General features: G+C 48.2%; 5 protein-coding genes across 5 annotated transcripts; 2 read left to right on the top strand and 3 right to left on the bottom strand.

Moving 5' to 3' along the window:
* Positions 1–5,293: 5,293 nt before the first annotated feature.
* On the bottom strand, positions 5,294–5,737 carry MYCFIDRAFT_84184 (uncharacterized protein; the record flags this gene model as incomplete). The annotated part of the gene is made up of 1 exon (XM_007922377.1): positions 5,294–5,737. One exon carries the CDS (start codon positions 5,735–5,737, stop codon positions 5,294–5,296), a length of 444 nt encoding a protein of 147 aa, XP_007920568.1.
* Positions 5,738–5,954: 217 nt separating this feature from the next.
* Positions 5,955–8,842, top strand: MYCFIDRAFT_212808 (uncharacterized protein; the record flags this gene model as incomplete). The annotated part of the gene is made up of 1 exon (XM_007922563.1): positions 5,955–8,842. The coding sequence occupies one exon, from the start codon at positions 5,955–5,957 to the stop codon at positions 8,814–8,816; it is 2,862 nt and encodes a 953-aa protein (XP_007920754.1). The 3' UTR covers positions 8,817–8,842.
* A 322-nt stretch (positions 8,843–9,164) lies between these two features.
* On the top strand, positions 9,165–10,400 carry MYCFIDRAFT_84186 (uncharacterized protein; the record flags this gene model as incomplete). Its single annotated transcript, XM_007922378.1, has 1 exon — positions 9,165–10,400. One exon carries the CDS (start codon positions 9,165–9,167, stop codon positions 10,398–10,400), a length of 1,236 nt encoding a protein of 411 aa, XP_007920569.1.
* A 514-nt stretch (positions 10,401–10,914) lies between these two features.
* On the bottom strand, positions 10,915–11,537 carry MYCFIDRAFT_212807 (uncharacterized protein; the record flags this gene model as incomplete). The annotated part of the gene is made up of 3 exons (XM_007922562.1): positions 11,370–11,537; positions 11,115–11,299; positions 10,915–11,039 (listed from the first exon to the last, which is right to left on the bottom strand). Exons 1-3 carry the CDS (start codon positions 11,402–11,404, stop codon positions 10,915–10,917), a joined length of 345 nt encoding a protein of 114 aa, XP_007920753.1. The 5' UTR covers positions 11,405–11,537.
* Positions 11,538–12,163: 626 nt separating this feature from the next.
* MYCFIDRAFT_184350 (uncharacterized protein) lies at positions 12,164–16,970 on the bottom strand (the record flags this gene model as incomplete). The annotated part of the gene is made up of 4 exons (XM_007922561.1): positions 12,164–12,580; positions 12,674–13,429; positions 13,480–16,467; positions 16,527–16,970. The coding sequence occupies 4 exons, from the start codon at positions 16,968–16,970 to the stop codon at positions 12,164–12,166; spliced, it is 4,605 nt and encodes a 1,534-aa protein (XP_007920752.1).
* Positions 16,971–18,145: the final 1,175 nt, after the last annotated feature.

Below are 18,145 nucleotides of genomic sequence, written 5' to 3'. Positions count from 1 at the left end.
TCGATTTAACTTTGCTCCTCTTTTCCTACTATTAAGGTCTATAGTAGCAACCGGAACAGGCTATAATAGGGTCGTAGCTATTAGAAAGGCATTATTCACGGTTAAGGCTGTTAGTAGCAGGCCCCTACAGATTGAACTAGGAGAATGCCTATACATTCCAAACTTCTATACTAATATAGTCGGTAGAGCCCTATTCTTCTAGCGAGGATACAAACATTAGGAAATTAATAACACCCTATACGACCCTTAGTAGAAGCCTCTAGTTAAGTTTATTAGACTAGATAATTGGATGCTATACTTTAACATAGTCAGTATAGTAGATAACACACCTTTACTAACCGAGTAGCTAGCCGATACGGAAGGTCGACTACTTAAATACCTATTCTAACTCCTATTAGTATACGCAACAGCTCGCCGCTCCGCACGTCTACTACTATCGAGGCAGCTTACTCTTTAGTAGATACATAAGATCTTTAGGCACCTAGGTATAAAGCGAGCAGAAGAGCTAGTTAATAGGGTTAATAGAATAACACGGGACCTCTTATATAGAAATGAGGTCCTAAGAACACTACTTTGTCTAGTATGTATATAAGCTAAGGGTAAGAAGCTTATATCTAGAAGGCTACGAAAGTATAATATGTCAATTCTTATACTATATAGCTATATTGCTACTAATCTAATGCAACTGGATCTAGCCTACAATAGCGACTAGTATATCTTCTACGTATACGACCTAAATACTAGACTTCACTTTATATAGATAATAAGTAATCGTTAGGAATTAACACTCCTTTAGTGCTAGAACTAGTTAGCAACCTTCGTACGCAGCATTAGCAGAGATATCATCTGTTTGTTATCTAATAATAAAGGAGGCATATTAGGCTTTCGGTTTCGATCCTATCTACGTAATAACTATACCACTTAGAGGCTAACAGCACTATACACGTTAGAACAGGACCTAGCTAAGCGAGCAGGCCGCACTATTATTAAGGTAGCTCGAGCTTTGATAATACATACTAGGTTCCTATACAGCTTATAGCTAGAAGCAGTTTATGCAGCAACCTTCCTAGCTAATAGGTTACTAAGATTACGCAATACTAACCTACTAATGCGTACACTATACGAGATTAGGACTAGATATAAGCTAAATATAGCCTACATCTATCAGTTTAGAGTAAGAGCATATCTAGTAATCTACGGTACCGAGATAGCTAACGGCAAGAGGAAGGCTATACTGCTAAATACTATAAAAGTGGCCTTACGAACACATATTAGATACCTCTATAGATACGAAGGACACTCTATCTATCGGATTTGGGTACCTTTACGAATAACGGTACTACGCACAAGAGATGTTGTATTTAATAAGACTAGGTTCTATAATAGACATAACGCTAACCTAGGCGTTACTATAACTAACTAAGAACTAGCTTAATTTAGTAATCTCGAAGAGCTACAAGCACTAGCCTCGGAGCATCAATTTAACGATCTTCGAGAAGGACACGACACACTACTAGACCTAGTGCGGTTTGGAACTAAGGGGGTGGATACACTAATAGGACCTAGCCGGCTTATAATAGTCGACCCTACAAGGCTAGTAGATAAACCTATTAGACAAGAACTACCTTAATCATCGCCGATACTACTAACTAAGCTGCAGCTCGTATAGGTGCCGAAGAGGCTACGTTTGGATCTTACTAATTAGAGATTACATAAGCCTAAACTAGGGGAAGTACCTACCTATTAATAGGACTTTCTAATTAACCTACGCGAAGCACCGCAACCGCGTAATAATATGCTAAATAGATTAGTAGACCTAACTATTAATTAGCAACCTAAGACTAAGAACGATGCTAGCAATTATAGCCCTACTAACAATATAGACGTACTAGGTTACGTAGACGACATAGACATAAACCTACTACGAGCGGAACTAGCTGAATTGCTAATGCCAATTAAAGCAGCTAATGTTTTACATCGTTACTTACTAAACATAGGAGGGCCGCATTATCGAGCTAATAATCCGAATAAACGATAGCGAACAGCCGCTATCTATCGAGCCGGCCGTTATTATATTAGCGATCGAGAACAAGCGAGAAATCTCCTACTATTTAGCAGCCTTTGTATAGCGGCTAAGTACGAAGCCCGATTAACGTATGCATTAGTATTAAGTAATTAAGCCGATAGCAATCTACCGCCGCTTCTACGAGACGAACACGATTCAAACCTTATACCGAAGGTGTTAGACCTGCCTATAGAGCTACGCAACTAGCGCTAGGTATTAAAGAGCCGGTTTAAAGAGCATTAGATATATACTGCAAGAGTAGAGTTTAATAAGGCCTTAAAGATAGGTACATTCAAATAGGTAGATATAGAGGAACTAATAGACAATATACACCTTCTGCCTCTTACCTAGGTATTTAAATACAAGAGCGATGCTAATAGACGGCTAGTTAAGTTTAAGGCTAGAGTATATACAAGAGGAGACCTATAGAAGAACACCTACTTAGACACCTATGCCTTAACACTCGCTGTACGCGTGTTTCGAGCCCTTATAGCTATTACTACTAGGTTCGACCTTAAAGCTAAGCAAATAGATACAGTTAATGCCTTCTTAAATGCTAGCCTACTATATATACTGTACTTGAAGCTACTAGAAGGCTTTGAACGGAAGGGTATAGTACTGCAGCTGCTTTAGGCTCTCTATAGCCTATAAGAGTTACTAAGGTTATAGTACAATTACTTTACTACTATATTAGAGAAGCTCGGTATATAGCTAGTCGATAATGTCGACTGCCTATATACAAACCCCGATAAGCATATATTTATCTTCTTCTATATAGACGATATAGTGCTATTATATTACCGTTAACACAAATAGAAGGCTATAGACCTAAAGCAACGGCTAATAAAGGAATACGAACTAAATAACCTTAGTCTACTATTATAGTTTCTTAGTATTTAGGTTGTGCGTAACCGTAATTACCGAAAGCTATAGCTATTATAGAAGGCCTATATAGAAAAAATGGGTTAGCGGTATAGAATTGACGCTAGAACTAGAAGAAGGGCAGACTTACTATTACTAACTAGATACGAGCCCTATAAGAAAACAGACGGTAAGAAGGCCTTACAACACCTAGATTTAATAGTAGTACTAGCCTATTAAAGCCGTATAGGATCGCTTAACTTCGCAGTAGTACAGACTAGGCCTAACATAGCTAAGGCTATATTACTACTATCTAAAGCCCTTCAAAATCTACGACAAGAAGACATAGCTACTACAAATTAGTATATTAAATACCTCCTGCAAACGAAGGACCTATACTTAGAATACAATACCGACGGACTAGCAATTATAGCGTATTCTAGCTATTAGTTAAATGAGTTCTACGGAGCTTCCGATGCCTTATATAGCGACTATAAAGGCACTAGACAGTTATTAGAAGGATGGTTATTTAGCCTGTTTAATAGCCTAGTCGACTAGAAAGTAGCAAGACAATTAACCGTCACTAAATCTACGACTAAGGCTAAGCTGCTAGCCGTATTACATACTAGCTTAGAGCTAATCTAGTAGAAGCGATTCTTTAACAACATTAGTCTTACATTAGACACAGTACCTATGCTATATTGCGACAACACCTAGACTATTCGTATTATTAAGGCTAATGCTAGTAAACTAGACACTAAGCTTAGGCATATAGATATCTACTAGTGTTAGCTCCGCTAAGAACATAAAGCAGGCCGAATATAGTGCGAATACCTAGCTATATAGGACATACTAGCTAATAGACTTACTAAACTCTATAGACTACAGAACTAACAGAGGTTTATATAGCAACTTAGGCTATTAAGGCTACTAGCTAATAAACTACACGAAGACAACTCTATATAATAGGTAGTAGTAGCCCCCTATTTACTATTAATTGTAACTAAGTTAATTAAGTATACCTTTATCGATTAGCGCTAGCAAAAGTGTCTAATACGATAGCGACGACTAACTAGGGTAGCGGATCTAACCTTACTTCCTAATACGTTATTGTCGCCTATATTATTACTTCGAACGTTACTTCTACTAACTAATAACAAGTCTGCGGCGATTGTATTAGTGCTAGTAATAATAGTGTAGTAGTCTTAGCTAAGGGTAGCGTCCTTAGTTAAGTTACCTATCCTAATTTATTAAATCTGTTTAACTAATGTATATCCTTACTTAATCCTTTGTCTAATTAAATAGACGCTACCTATACGATTAATCTAATAAACGATAGTAATAATATAAAGGGCTTAGTTTAATTTAGTTGAACTAACTTTACTATACGATACGAGTACTTAGATAAGGCTTAATAGTGTCGGTCTATACTTAGACTATATAGGAAGACAATAGTTCCTAGTAATAGGGACTATATATAAAGGTACATATACAGTCCGGATTATGTAACGATATCCTTCTAGGGTAATCGGGGTATGAAATAAGACTCTCTTATATATAGTGTAGATTTAAACTAATTTTTTGTTGTTTTAATAAAGTACTATATAAGAAGTTGAAAAGATTAATTTTTCTTTTGTTTGCATATAAAGAAGCATTAACTACCTTGCCCAAAATGGAAGGCAAGCCTAGTTTGCACAAGCTAAGGGGGTGTATAACGCATAGCTGAGGTCACATAACTCTTGATAGCGCACGTAACTCTCGGCAAAACCAGGGAAATATCAACACCTGTTCTTACCGCCTTTTTAGATAGAACTAGTCAATCAGAACTACTACAATAGACACCCTTGAAAACAGTGTTACAATGTAACCAATAGGAAGGGTGCTTGACACAACCGCTCGTGAAGGATCTCACTATCCACTTTGAAGCAAGAAAAATCTACGAATGCGAAGCTCGTGTCTCGATGTCTATCCTTCGGTCTGTGCTGCTGCTGACTTCTCTTCTCAAGGACTTGATATCAAGTGCTCGTGGATACGAAGGTCACTTGCTATTGGGTTGCCGGTCACGGCTTCGAAGTCCTGGTCGTTTCGCGTTGAGATTTCGCTACGTATAGCTGCTAAGAGTCCTCCTAATCAAATCAAAGTGAGACAGATTCTTGGGAGGATATCTCCAACTGGTTATCTGGACTGCTGTCGGATCGGATTCGATCGTCGTGTGGCAGGTGGGAAAGTGAGTTGGTCGTGTAGGACACTTGCATAGCGATGGCAGCTCTGCTCACCTCCTGAAGTCTCATCTCCCCAGCTCATCCATTTTGCACGTGTCAAGTCGTGCCAGATTTGCCCATTCGCGCTGCCAGGCTCTGCTCCATGTCAAGACTTCGACTGGCCAGCATCAGCCTGTGTGTTCGAGCTATGCAGATTGAACATCTCGGTGCTGTGCCTCCAAGCAGCCTCGACCACCTCTTCAACCGTGATACCTTTCAAGCCAGCTACGATGCTCGCTACCTGTCCAATTGCACAGCTCTCATTCCTCTCCTTCACCATCAGGCCCAATTCGAACTTGTCCTTCTTCTTGCTTGGCGGAAGCGGCACAGGACTGGGATATTTCTTAGCCAAGTCTCCATTCGGATTGATGTATCCCCAAGGAGCATCAGTCTCGAGCTGTAGCCGATCGAGAGGGATCGCAGCCACCATGTCCAGATGTTCTTTGGGGGCGAAGGAGAAGCCGTTCACACTGACGTGAAGATTTGGTGGATGAAATTGATTCAGCAGGCGATCGATGCCGGGCCGGTGGCCAAGCCTCAGCGACGCCATCTTGACTGTTCATCAACCATCGATATACGATATACGCCCTTCAGTCTGCGGTACCGAAAATGCTTTGATAGATGGGAGAAAGGGAGACAAGTCCCATCGAAGAGAGTGGTATTTCACCTCACCAACACGCGCTTGATCCTTGTCGAAGTCTGTTCCCCCTCGTGATCTCGCGCCATCATCGTGATCTCCCACTGCCATCTGCACTCGCAATGTGACAATGGCCACAGCCGCCGACGATGCAGTCGCCGTCGCCGTCGCCAACCCGCCCGTCCGCCTTTCGCTGCCTCTCGAATTCCAGCAAGACATATTCCACGAACTGCGCGACGAAGACGTGCTGCTAGTGCTCGCGCGCGGACTGGGTCTGCTCCGCCTTGTCACGAACCTTCTACACAGCTACGATGCCGCCGGCCACAATCTCGTCATCCTCGTCGGCGCAGATGATCGCGAGAATGACTGGATTGGCGAGTCGCTGGCAGAGCACGCGGCGGTCAGCGGCAGCCCAAAATGTCGAGGCATGCAGCTGGTCAACACCGACATGACCAATGTTGGGTCGAGAGAGAAGATGTACAAGGGAGGAGGCATATGCAGCATCACAAGTCGAATTCTGATTGTCGACTTCCTGTCTGGTCTCCTTGATCCTGCGACTGTGACTGGCTTGGTGATACTTCATGCCGATCGCGTTGCAGCCACGAGCTTGGAGGCGTTCATCGTGCGAATCTATCGGCAGAAGAATAAGAAAGGCTTCCTCAAAGCTTTTTCCGACCAGCCTGAACCTTTCACAACAGGCTACCAGCCTCTCACGAGTATCCTGAGAAATCTATTCTTACGCAAGCCGATTCTATATCCACGATTCCATGTCACAGTCGCAAAGAGCTTGGAGGGGAAGCGCAAGGCAGAAGTGATAGAGCTGGAAGTGCCGATGACAGATGCTATGCGGGACATTCAGAATGCTGTGCTGGAATGCGTCGAGGTCAGTATATCAGAATTGAAGAAGATGAACACCGGCACGATTGAGATGGAAGACTGGAACCTAGATTCCGCACTGCATCGCTCATTCGATTCGATAGTGCGAAGACAGCTAGATCCGGTGTGGCACAGAGTCAGCTTCAGGACGAAGATGATTGTTCGAGACTTGACCATGCTGAGAACCATTCTCCATTCGCTGTTGACTCTCAATGCTGTCGATTTCAACAAGTATCTGGATACCGTACTTGCTGCTTCAAGCCCGCCGCCGAACTCTTCAAGAAAAGATGTCTCGCCTTGGCTGTTTTTGGATGCGGCGCACACTCTATTCGACTCTGCGAAGAGAAGAGTCTACACCGGCAAGATTGCAGATGGACCTATTGCAACAGCCGAGCAAGATGGGCTGCATCCCGTTCTCGAGGAGCTTCCAAAGTGGGCACTCTTGGCAGAGATCCTGGAAGAGATCGAGAGAGACACATACTTCAATCCACGCCCGGATGATGAGTCAAGCGGTGCCATTCTGATCATGTGCGCCGACCAGGGTACTTGCCGGCAGCTGCGAGAGTATCTACAAACCATGAGACAAGAAGCAGAGGAGGATCGGCGAGCAAGAGAGGCAGATGAGGTCGATGATGGAGAGTCGAAAGTCAGCGCTCGATATATGATGCGACGCAAGCTGCGATACTACTTGCAATGGAAACGGGACTTTGCAAAAGTCAGCAACAGTCTTTTCGCCGCGAATGAGAAGGAGATCGACGGCACTGCGAAGAAGCTGCATGGACCACAGGCAAATCGTGGTCGAGCACCGCCGAACAAGCGGAGACGAGTCAGAGGAGGGGGTGACGTTGGTGCTGGTCCAGGTCGGACGGCAATGGGCGCAGTTGGAGTCGCAGGCGACAAAGACTCACACATCCAGGCACTAATCCAAGATCTCGACAGGACGAACTTCACGGAGGATAACACAGCAGCAAAAGTGGATCTTGGCGCAGATCCGCTCGATGATATGGACGACTATTACGAACTTTACGATATGAAAGACCTTGTGCTAATACACCCTTACGACGGCGACATGGACGACCATCTGCTTGAGGAAATTAAGCCAAGATATGTCATCATGTACGAGCCGGATGCGGCATTCATCCGACGAATAGAAGTGTACAGAAGTAGCCACAGCAACCGTCAAGTGCGTGTGTACTTCATGTACTATGGTGGTAGTGTAGAAGAGCAGCGCTACCTGTCCGCGGTACGAAGGGAGAAGGATTCCTTTACGAGACTGATCCGCGAGCGTGGAAACATGGCCATGACTTTCACCCACGATTCTGACAACATGGACCCTCAGGAATCATTCTTGCGCACAGTCAACACCAGAATCGCTGGCGGTGGGCGATTGACGGCCACTGCTGAACCCCCGCGCGTAGTCGTCGATGTTCGAGAGTTCCGCAGCAGTTTGCCATCACTCTGTCATGGCCGCAACATGGTCGTCATCCCATGTATGCTGACAGTGGGCGACTACGTGCTTACGCCCGATATCTGCGTTGAGCGAAAGAGTATCGGCGATCTAATCTCTTCCTTCAATAATGGCCGCCTTTACAACCAGGCCGAGACTATGTTCCAGCACTACAAATCTCCTATGCTGCTGATCGAGTTCGATGCCCAGAAAGCCTTCACGCTCGAGCCTTTTGCCGACCTCACGTCTTCTGTCGGCAGCAAAGACATGGTGGGCACAGATCTACAGTCGAAGCTGGTCCTTTTGACACTGGCATTTCCCAGGCTTCGCATCATCTGGTCATCTTCGCCATATCAGACGGCAGAGATCTTCGAAGAGCTCAAGAACAAGCAGGATGAGCCAGATCCCATCAAGGCTGTGCAGACTGGCCTTGAGAATGGAGAAGATCCTGAGACAAGGACTTTTAGCCAGGTTCCGCAAGATATGCTGCGCTGTGTGCCGGGTGTTACCAGCAAAGCCCTCAATAAGCTGATACTGGAGTTTGAGAATGTGCTTGACGTGGCGAATGCGAGAGAGACTATGCTCGCGGACTTGATTGGGAAGGAGAACGCGAGACAGATCAGAGCTTTCTTCGATCGAAGTGTCTGGGAAGATGGTGGCGCCGAGTGAGCTGTCACAGTCTTACTTCATGCTCACTCACGTCACAAGAGCTCGGGCCAGCTGGTTGAAGCATATATCATTAGAACCACTTCAAGCACTCAACATTCTTACAGTTCTCATCTGCATTCATGATCACTACCCTACTGAGTCTTTCAGATGATACTTGCGCTTACCACGCTCCAGACGCCACGAAACGCCATCGTCACATCACACTCTCTGTCACGCAACCGCAAGATAACAAGCGGCTTCGTCGAAATTGTCAGCGCCACGCTCCCAATACGAAGTTCGCCTTCGACGACTGCAAGCCATCAGATCGAATCGCGCTGATTGCTTCCTTCAACACACCTTGTGCACACTATGCCTGTCCTAAATGTGGTCAACGTCGACCACGTCAGGACATCAAGCCCGCAAGAGATTGAAACTGCATCGAAGCATAGAGGCCATCCACGCGCGACCATTGAAACAGACGAGGAAGGTGACACCGCCAGCTATGGTCATCCTCTTGCCAGGAATGGAATGACCTTGACTGTACCGAAGAACGAAGAGGAGAGCACCGAGAAGAAGTCCACAGCTCCGGCACGCGTTACCAGGACAGATCCTGTACCTACTTCGTCAGCTACTGAGCATCTCGGGTCCACTTCCCAGCGCCCAGAGACATCGACAAGAGACGGCTTCTGGAAGAGAACACAAAACGATCGTAATGCCATCGAGACATACATCGTAGACAAAAAGGGCGTTTCCAAGGACGGAACTGCGACTGGAAAGGCACGCCTCATCGCCAAGCAAGACCGTTTCGCTCAGCTCAGTCTCTGGTATGATGAGAAGCTTAACCAGCTGGAGAAGCGGAAGGGCAAGGTTACCGGCTCCGCCAGATCTCTGTTTCCCCAATTCTACAACAAAATTGACGAAGATGTTTGGCTTCGGAGGACTTTTTCGGCTTGGTTGGACGGCGCGGAGGAAGGCAAGATCAATAAGCCTGACATTGCTCGCTCCAACGCAAACTATCCTACCCCCTTGACTCAGTTGGGGCGTCATTATGATGATCAAGACCAAGATGACGAGGAGATGGTCATCAAGCCCGAGCCTGAAGATGAAGATGATGAAGAAGACTATCGTACAACCTTCTACAACAACAACAACAGAAATCTCACCTTCGGCTGCGCGGTGCCTCAACGCACAGCTGCCATACAAGCCAGCGCCCATGGCAAAATGCGCGACCCCTCAACACCAAACAGCGACAAGGCATACTTTACACATCATCATCATCACATCAAACGGAGACGAGAGCGTGAACCCTCAACGCCAGACAGCGACGACAAGACACATGCCATCAAGCGAAGGCGGGAGGCAACGACTTCTGAGAGGGACGAAGATTCTCCATCATCATCATCAGAAGAAACCTTTGCCGTTGAACAACCACCAAAGAAGGAGAAATTTTGGGCTGTGGGCGGCATCAACGCCCACTTCAACGGAGCCAAAATCACGCCGCAGAAGCTCGAAGGCAAGATCCCTGGGGGTAAAGTGGTCAAGGTGGTGAGGCGAGCGTGGGTTTGGGATGAGAATGGAAGAATGAAGGTTTATCCGCCTTTTTAAGTCAGGATTTTTTTTTTGTGGGGGGAGGAGGGGGAGAGGTGGGAAGATAGGTGATTATATATCGTGGGGAAGAAAGCAGACTACTTACTCTGCGAGTCAAGTGGGTATGGGATGAGAATGGCAGGATGGGGTGTTGTTTAGCGCCTCGAAGGAAAGCTAGGTATCTGTAATCATAACATATTGAGGAGAAAGAAACAAGCAGACTAAACTACTCTGAGCGTCAAGTGCTCACTCATAGATCTGAAGAGAAGCCTGATACTCTCTCTCCCATACTGAAAGTCTGTAGCTCTTACCTACCACAACGGAAGTTTCAGGAGTCGATCAATTCATTCCTTCCTTCATTCATACTGCACAGAAAATGCAGATGCTTCTGCATCTTTCAAATTCCCAATCTTCAGTCTCCGCCTCTGCTCCCCTCCCCTCCCCTCCCCTCCCCCATCTCACTTCGAATTCACACAGTTCCTCCTCTCCATCCCACTCACTCCGTCTTCAAACTCCACCTCACCTCCCCATCTCACTTCGTCTTCAAACTATCCCGAATCTCAACCCTCCTCTCCTCCTCCTCCCTCCTCCTCTCAAGTTCCGCCTGAATTCCCTCTTTCCTCAAACGACTAGCTTCTTCTTCCTGAACCATCCAAACTAAAAAAAAAAGTCAGCATACTCTCTCTCCTCTCTTCTTTCACGTCAGTTAAGGGTAGAAGGGGTAATACGTACTATGCCGATCACTCCGACTCAACCTCTTCAAATTTTTCACAAAATTATCAAAATCCTCCTGTTTTCCTCTGCGATTTTCCAAACTCTTGCGTTGCAGGTCCGGGTTGTATTTTAGGAATAATTCTTCTTCGGTGGGAGAGATCCAGAGGATGAGGGCGGGGCCGCCGATGCACATGACTCCGCCGCTGGAGAGAAAAGAAAAGAAGAAGAGGGGTTAGTTGGATGGGATGGAATGGGATGGAATGGAATACTTACGCCAAAGCCATTTTGATCCAAGTGATGGATTTCATCTTTCTTTCTTTCTTTTCTCGCTCCGATTCCAGTTCTCCCGCGCTCAATTCGAAGTTTCGATGTGATATCAAGCCGTGTGATCGCTCGTCAAAAAAAAAAAGATCGATGGATGGGTGAAGTCGAAGTCGTTCTTATTCAAACATCAATCAATCGCCGAAGTTGAAGTTGGAAGTTGAAGTTCAATGATGCGCAAATGCCAAGAAACACTATTCCTATTCTAGAACCAGCCAATCCCTCCTCTCCCTTCTGTAGTCAATAAATAGAGATCAAGAAGCACACACACAATTCCAGAAACAGAACACTTTCCTCTTTCTTTTCAAATGCTATAATGAAACCTTCCTTTCTTCGCTACAATAATAAAAATACCGCACCAGCAATGTCTATCCAAAAAAAAAATAGCCCGACGACAACAACGACCATGCAAACTCGAACTCCTCAATGCTCCCTCCCCTCAAACACCATGCGAAAAGCAGGAACATGGTATCTCTCAGTCCAATAGCTTGCAAGGCAAAAAGAGCGTGCGAAACAGTACACGCGCGCGCCGGCAGTTATATACAAGTTGTTGTGGAGATAAATAGATCAAAAATCCACGATGCTTACGCTTTAACCCCCTCATTCATTACAAAGAAACTGGTGACGGTGGTGTGGTGGTGGTGGTATCTCAAAAAAAAAGAGGCCACTCCACGCCCCCCTTTTCTGTTTCTCTATTCTCGTTTCGCTTCGTCAAATTTTTTTAATAATCACTTTTTTTGTCAGTGTCATCGCCTCAGATCTTCAGAGATGTCTTTTCTTCTTGAAGCCCGGCCGGCGCTTTGGCTTGACTCCACCCGCGCCAAGTAGGCGGCAGATGTAAAGTCATGGCTTGCTTCGAAACTTGGCCGTGTTCGATCCATAGAAGATCTCAATCGGTCGAATGACGGCCTCGGTCGATCGTAACTCGGCCGCGTTGGTGCTTGATCATGATCCTGCCTGGTAATTACCGGCGTGATTGCCGGCGTGGCGGCGTTACTCGCAGACTGCGAGTACCTGGGCGGGAAGGCTCTTTCAAAGCGATCTAGATCACCCACAGACGACCGATGACCAGTATACTCTGTCCCATCCGACCCGTTATGACTTCTGGGATTATTAGTCGTTGCAGTCGCCGCCACACTTGGTGGATATATTGGTCGCATGTCCTCGTCAAAGGTATGTCGGCCCGGTGCAGTGGGTGGACTGCCGCCTCTCCTGTGTCCCTTCTTGTCTCCGTTCTCGCCTACCTTCTGGCTAACCTCACTGCTCGCAGTACTCTCAGCAAGCTTGTCAGGTTGTGGTCCAACCTTGTGTGGATCCACCTCCTTGAGATAATCGAACTTTCCTTGCCGCACTTGCTCGCGGATGATGTCGATGTCGTAAGGCATGTACATCTTCTGGTACGCCTTCGCCACGAAACGGGGGAGGAGGCATGCAATGACAGTCAAAAGGTTGATTGCCCAGAATGACAAGGCACCATAGACTTGTGGTGCAGCTTCGTAGAAGGTGTAGCCAGCGGTGAAGGAGGTGTAGACTCCGGTCCAGAAGTAGATGAGGAGAATGGAAATGCCCGTGATGAGACACATGAACCAGTCCCAGCGGTAGGTGTTCATCATAATGTAGACATTGACGATGAACACGACGGGGTTCACAATGTACGCTCCCAAGCGCTTGTAGTCATTGATGTTGCGACCAGTCTCGGATTCGAAATTGGCAACTTTGAACTGCAGGTAGGTGAAGTAGAAGGCGATCACTGATTGGTAGAAGCCGTCAAACATGTAGATCCAGAACTTGGTCTGAGTCCATTCCTTTTGCTCGATGCCACGTCGGTAAAGCTGGGGTACGGCAAGTGAGACCTTGTCATCCACATCTTGATCCAGAATACCTTGGAAGATGACCGGGAGTGAGGTAAAGGCCAAGTTGAAGAGCAGGATGTACGTGTAGTCGAAAGCATACGAGCAATCAAAGTTGGTGTAGATCTGATACCAGAACAAGGCGAAGACCCAGATGATGTTCTGTAGTAACGTTAGCGGGGGCAGGGAAGATTCAGATGGAGATGACATACCTTGTAGAAGAAGTTGGCAACACACTCGCCCATGCGCCGGTAGTCCCAACGACCATGTACGAGGAGTAGTCGGGTCAAGAAGCGGAATTGGCCAATGGCGTAATCGGAACTCATGACGGCCTGACGACCTTCTTCACCAGCGATGCCAACGCCAACGTCAGCCTCTTGAATCATGGCGACATCGTTAGCACCGTCGCCAATGGATAAAGTCATGACTTCAAGCGTGTGCTTGACAAGACCCACAACGGCAGCCTTCTGCGCAGGACTGACACGACAGCAAAGAACGGATCTGCATTCCTTGCACAGCAGCAAGAACTTTTGACGTAGCCTGTCGTCAAGCACGACCTTGAGCGTATCGCCGTCGATGACCAATGCGTGCGTGGGAGCCGGAGGTTCGTGGTTCTTTTTAGCAGCTTTGAGCTCCTCGTCTGACCCAGTCTTGCCGAAAGCCGCCAAGTGCTTGTCCAATTCTGCTTCCGCACCTGCAATGTCTTCGTCTTCAGACTTGAGCACGATCAGATCCATGTCGTTGTCGAGAAGATTGCAAGAGAACCCGATGTTGATGGCGGTCTCCACCTTGTCTCCAGTCAAGACCCAGAGCTTGATTCCCGCTTGCGCAAGCAAAGCGATGGAGTCTGGCACACCATCTTGCAATCTGTCTTCAATAGCTGTTCCGCCGATAAGAGTGAGCTCGCGCTCAATTCGGTCAGCGACGTCCTCGAGCTTGTTCTCACGATCTTGGACCGCGGCAGCCGCGAGTTCGTGGTCAACGTTCCACTTCTGGTATTCTTCCTCGCCAAGCTCCCTCTGTGCAATGCAAAGTGTTCTGAGACCTTCTCGGGCGAACATTTCGAGGTGTTCGGCTGTGGCCCTTCGCAGTTCTGGTTGTTCGCCTCTTCGCAGACGCGAATAGATGATGCTGTCGGCACCCTTGCAAAACAGGACAATCTTGCCATCCGGCATCCTTATAATGGCACTCATTCGCTTTCTGGTGGAATTGAACTCGAGGATGTTCAGGACCTGGAACTCGCTTTCTTTGCCCATGATGTTGAGGATGATGCCATCGTTCGATCGACCGATGACGGTATAGCCAACGTCTCGAGCGGTGGCAACGAGCGCAGCTTCATCGGGAGATTGCGCCTTGAACTCTATTCGCGGCGGGTCACCAGGCGTCCGTTCAGTGATGACACTGTGGCAGAGTGCGAGTGCAAGCATGAACTGTTCCACGGCCGCTTTCTGCTCAGGCCCGCTCTCGCCATCCAAGTCTGCGACATAGTCTGGCGCAACAAAGGTAAGATCCTCGTCTCGTAGGTAAGGATTGTCGTGCATCCGGCGAAGGTGCTTCAGCATGACCACTCGGTCCTCTGCAATACGCGCTCTTTCTTGAGCGGCGACTTCCTCGACATTGATTCCCTGGCGTTTCTGCATTCCAGCAAGCGCTTCCGTATATGCTTCGCCATATGGGTGGCCATTGACTGTGCACTTCTTGAACTCCATGACATTCTGCGTAAGCGTACCGGTCTTGTCGGAGAAGATGTACTCAATCTGGCCCAAGTCGTCGGATATGTTCCAAGACTTTGGCGTGCATGGGTAGTCGATCTTCTCGTAGTACATGTAGGTGTCGGAGTAGATGAAGAATGCCTGGACGGATCGCACGATTTCGAGGGAGATGTACAGTGAGATGGGGACCAAATTCTGGAATAGGATGATGGCCGCCCAGAAAGTGATGAAGCCGTTGAGACCTGGTGTGCCACCATAGCTTCCAAATTCGAAGAAGTCGAGGGAGTTGTCTCCTTCGCCCCACGTCACACCATTGACAAGTGCGGCAACCAGACACATGACGAAAAGGATGACGAAGTTGTACAGGACGTTCCAGTTCAGATCGCGCATAATCTTTGGCCGTTTGGAAGGTGTGATACCAGAGTTGAGCATGATCTTTGTGTCCTCACCCGTAAATGCCACGATTCCTAGTACCCATTCGGTGTTCCTGACCGTACAACCACGCAGGAGCAGATTGTTAATGCTCACTGGCTCTGCCATTTCCTTGGGCTCGGCGAAAGGATTCTTCATGTCGTACTGGTTCCAACGCACGACTCCAGAATACGCGTACAAATTCGCATGCGGTGGCTCACTTTCGAGCACAAAATCGGCTTGTTCGCAATCTCTCGCTCGCTTGACTTGACGACCGGAATAGAGCGCGGTTCGAACCTTCAAATTCGTCTCTCCGTCTAGATTCTTCGTTTCGATGTAGCATGCACCGTCTGCATCGCTAGTCGACAAAACGATGATGTCTGAAGGCACCTCCTCGTCATTGTATAGGCGGACAAAGTCGCCCACGCGCACATTCTTCCAATAATCTTTCTTGAAGCGTGCCTTTTCGGGCCTTGGCTTGTTCGGATTGATCAAGCTGCCGTGGAACTTCTTTGGCACAGGCAGGTCTCCACCTTTTCCGTCTTCACCAAGGTTGGGCACTGTCAAGCTGTCCCTCACAATCTCGTCTCCTTGCCCTTCGTGACTGTGATCTCCTGATCGTTTCTGGCCAGGTGTCGGAGATGGCACTGGCGTCATCTCCACATCGCCTTGTTCGTTCTCGTAGGGATTCCGTTCGTCGTAGTCAAGTCGTGCGGTTAGGGTACTCATACGGCGCTCATCAATTTCCAGCTGCTCATCCAGCTTTCGATCCTGATACGTTGCACCTTTGCCCTTCTTCGCCAGAGCAGCCTCTCTCTTGCCTTTCCACCATCGCCAGAGCAACAAGATTGCCCTGGTGTTTGCCTTCTTGAATCGTCTCCACAAGCTAATCGTCTCCTCGGACACATTGACATTCTCCCAGTCGACCAATCGGTGCACAGGGGCGTTATTGAGCTCATTGTCGAGGACTGTCCTCCGCCAATCCTCTATGGCGTCTTTGATGGCGGTGATGGTAAGAATAACAATGATGGGCACTGCGGCCAGACCTGGATTCTGCACACCGAATATGCTAAAAATCTAGATGATAATATGGAGTTAGTAATGTTGGCGGAAGCCATGTGCACCGCTCCACTTACACCGAGAATGACGATGAAGATGAAGTAGACGTTGGCGATGTTGTGCAGTTGAAACCACAGGTTCTTGGGGATAAAGCTGATGGGGGTATATTTTGCGGTTCGGATTTTGTTGCGCTTGAAGTGGTTCAATGGCTTGCCTTCTTCATCGCGTGCGGAGTCCGGGAGAGGCTGGTTGAAATATATGGTGCGGCTCGTGTGGCCTTCGGTAGGCTGGTCATTGGCGAGGTCGTGCGGCTTCGCGTCGCTCAGATCGGTGCCGGTGGAGTGTCGGTTGTTGTAAGTGCCACTCAAGCGGGCGATGTTTCTGTTGAATATGCTGCGGCGCTTGACGGCACCCTTGCGCCCCGGTTTCCGCACGGTAGCCCATCGCATGCGATTCAATGGCGTGCTGCGCTCAGCAGCCTGAGAGGGCGGCGTCTGCTCCGTGTCATATGTGACAGCCATTGCGGCGACGGGATCAATGTGGTGAACGATGGCATGCAGCAGAGCGGTGCGCTGAGCCTGCACGGCGCGGTGTGTTCTTCGTGGGTGGGCTGACAGCCCGCGCTCTCCGCGACCGACGGCGTCGTCTCAGGCTGGCATCGAAGGAATGGTGGCCGGTGGCTGTTGGAATGACCGATGACCGCGGGGGTGTGGGCTTCGAATGCTGCTTGACGCGCGCGGGCGGGCGTGGGGATGAGGTGATGTCGGCGGTGTTTGTTATTATGGCTCTCACCTCTCGACACTCGGGCTGAAACTGACGGGCGCTGGGCGGGATGATGCTCGAGTGGCCAGGGAGTGGGACCAGGTGCAAGGAGGCCAGGCCAGGTTGTTGCTCTGGCAGTGATAAAGTTTCCAGACGGACGATTATTGTCGAGGCGCAGACGGAGAGGGAGAGGATGGAGCCCCCTATACGGAGTACACACACAGACACACAGCACCACGCACGGCACGCGGCCAAGCAGGACGGCAATGAACAAGAAAGGGTGCGATGCAGCGAGTGTTCGTCGCCGTCGCCGTCGAGGCAGACACGACGCAATACTCTAGTGAGATCGATGCCAGCGACTCCGGGCGGAAGCGTAAGATCCGCCTCTGCGGCCTTTCCATCGCTGGCTGTTTGCCTCAGCAGTAACTAACTTAAGTGAGCACAGCTGCAGAGCTGAGCCAGGATGCGCCACGGGACTGGAGCAATGAGATGCCGAGTTGGCGAGCAGCTACAGGCTACAGCATGGCCATGGCGTCGGCGAGCGAGCGCAGCGCAGCTTATTACTGTAGCCTGAGGCGCATCCCTACGGCAGAAGCATCGCAGAATGATATAATAATCGTATCGAAGGTCAGTCCTACAAAGCTTATTGTATGAGATCTGGAGTGGCACGTAAATTTAGCAGAGTTGCACTGTTCCTGTGGCTCGGGAAACAGAACGTGCTGCTGCGGCTGCTGTGCCAAGGATAGCGCAGTCGACACTCCAGTGACTCCACAGACCGCGTGCGTTATTCTTGTCATCCGAATACGACAATATTAATGCCCTTCGGCATGTTCGGATAAGCCGCTTGCTGCAGTCATCGTGATTCATGCATCAGCTTCGGCGAGCTCGACTCCATGAGGCAGCGTTGCATCTCTGGAGGGAGGGTGTACCACAG

This window comes from Pseudocercospora fijiensis, assembly GCF_000340215.1.
Source record: "Pseudocercospora fijiensis CIRAD86 unplaced genomic scaffold MYCFIscaffold_1, whole genome shotgun sequence".
Lineage (NCBI taxonomy): Eukaryota > Fungi > Ascomycota > Dothideomycetes > Mycosphaerellales > Mycosphaerellaceae > Pseudocercospora > Pseudocercospora fijiensis.
The sequence above is the reverse complement of the archived record's forward strand: the minus strand, read 5'-3'. Positions and strand labels throughout refer to the sequence as shown.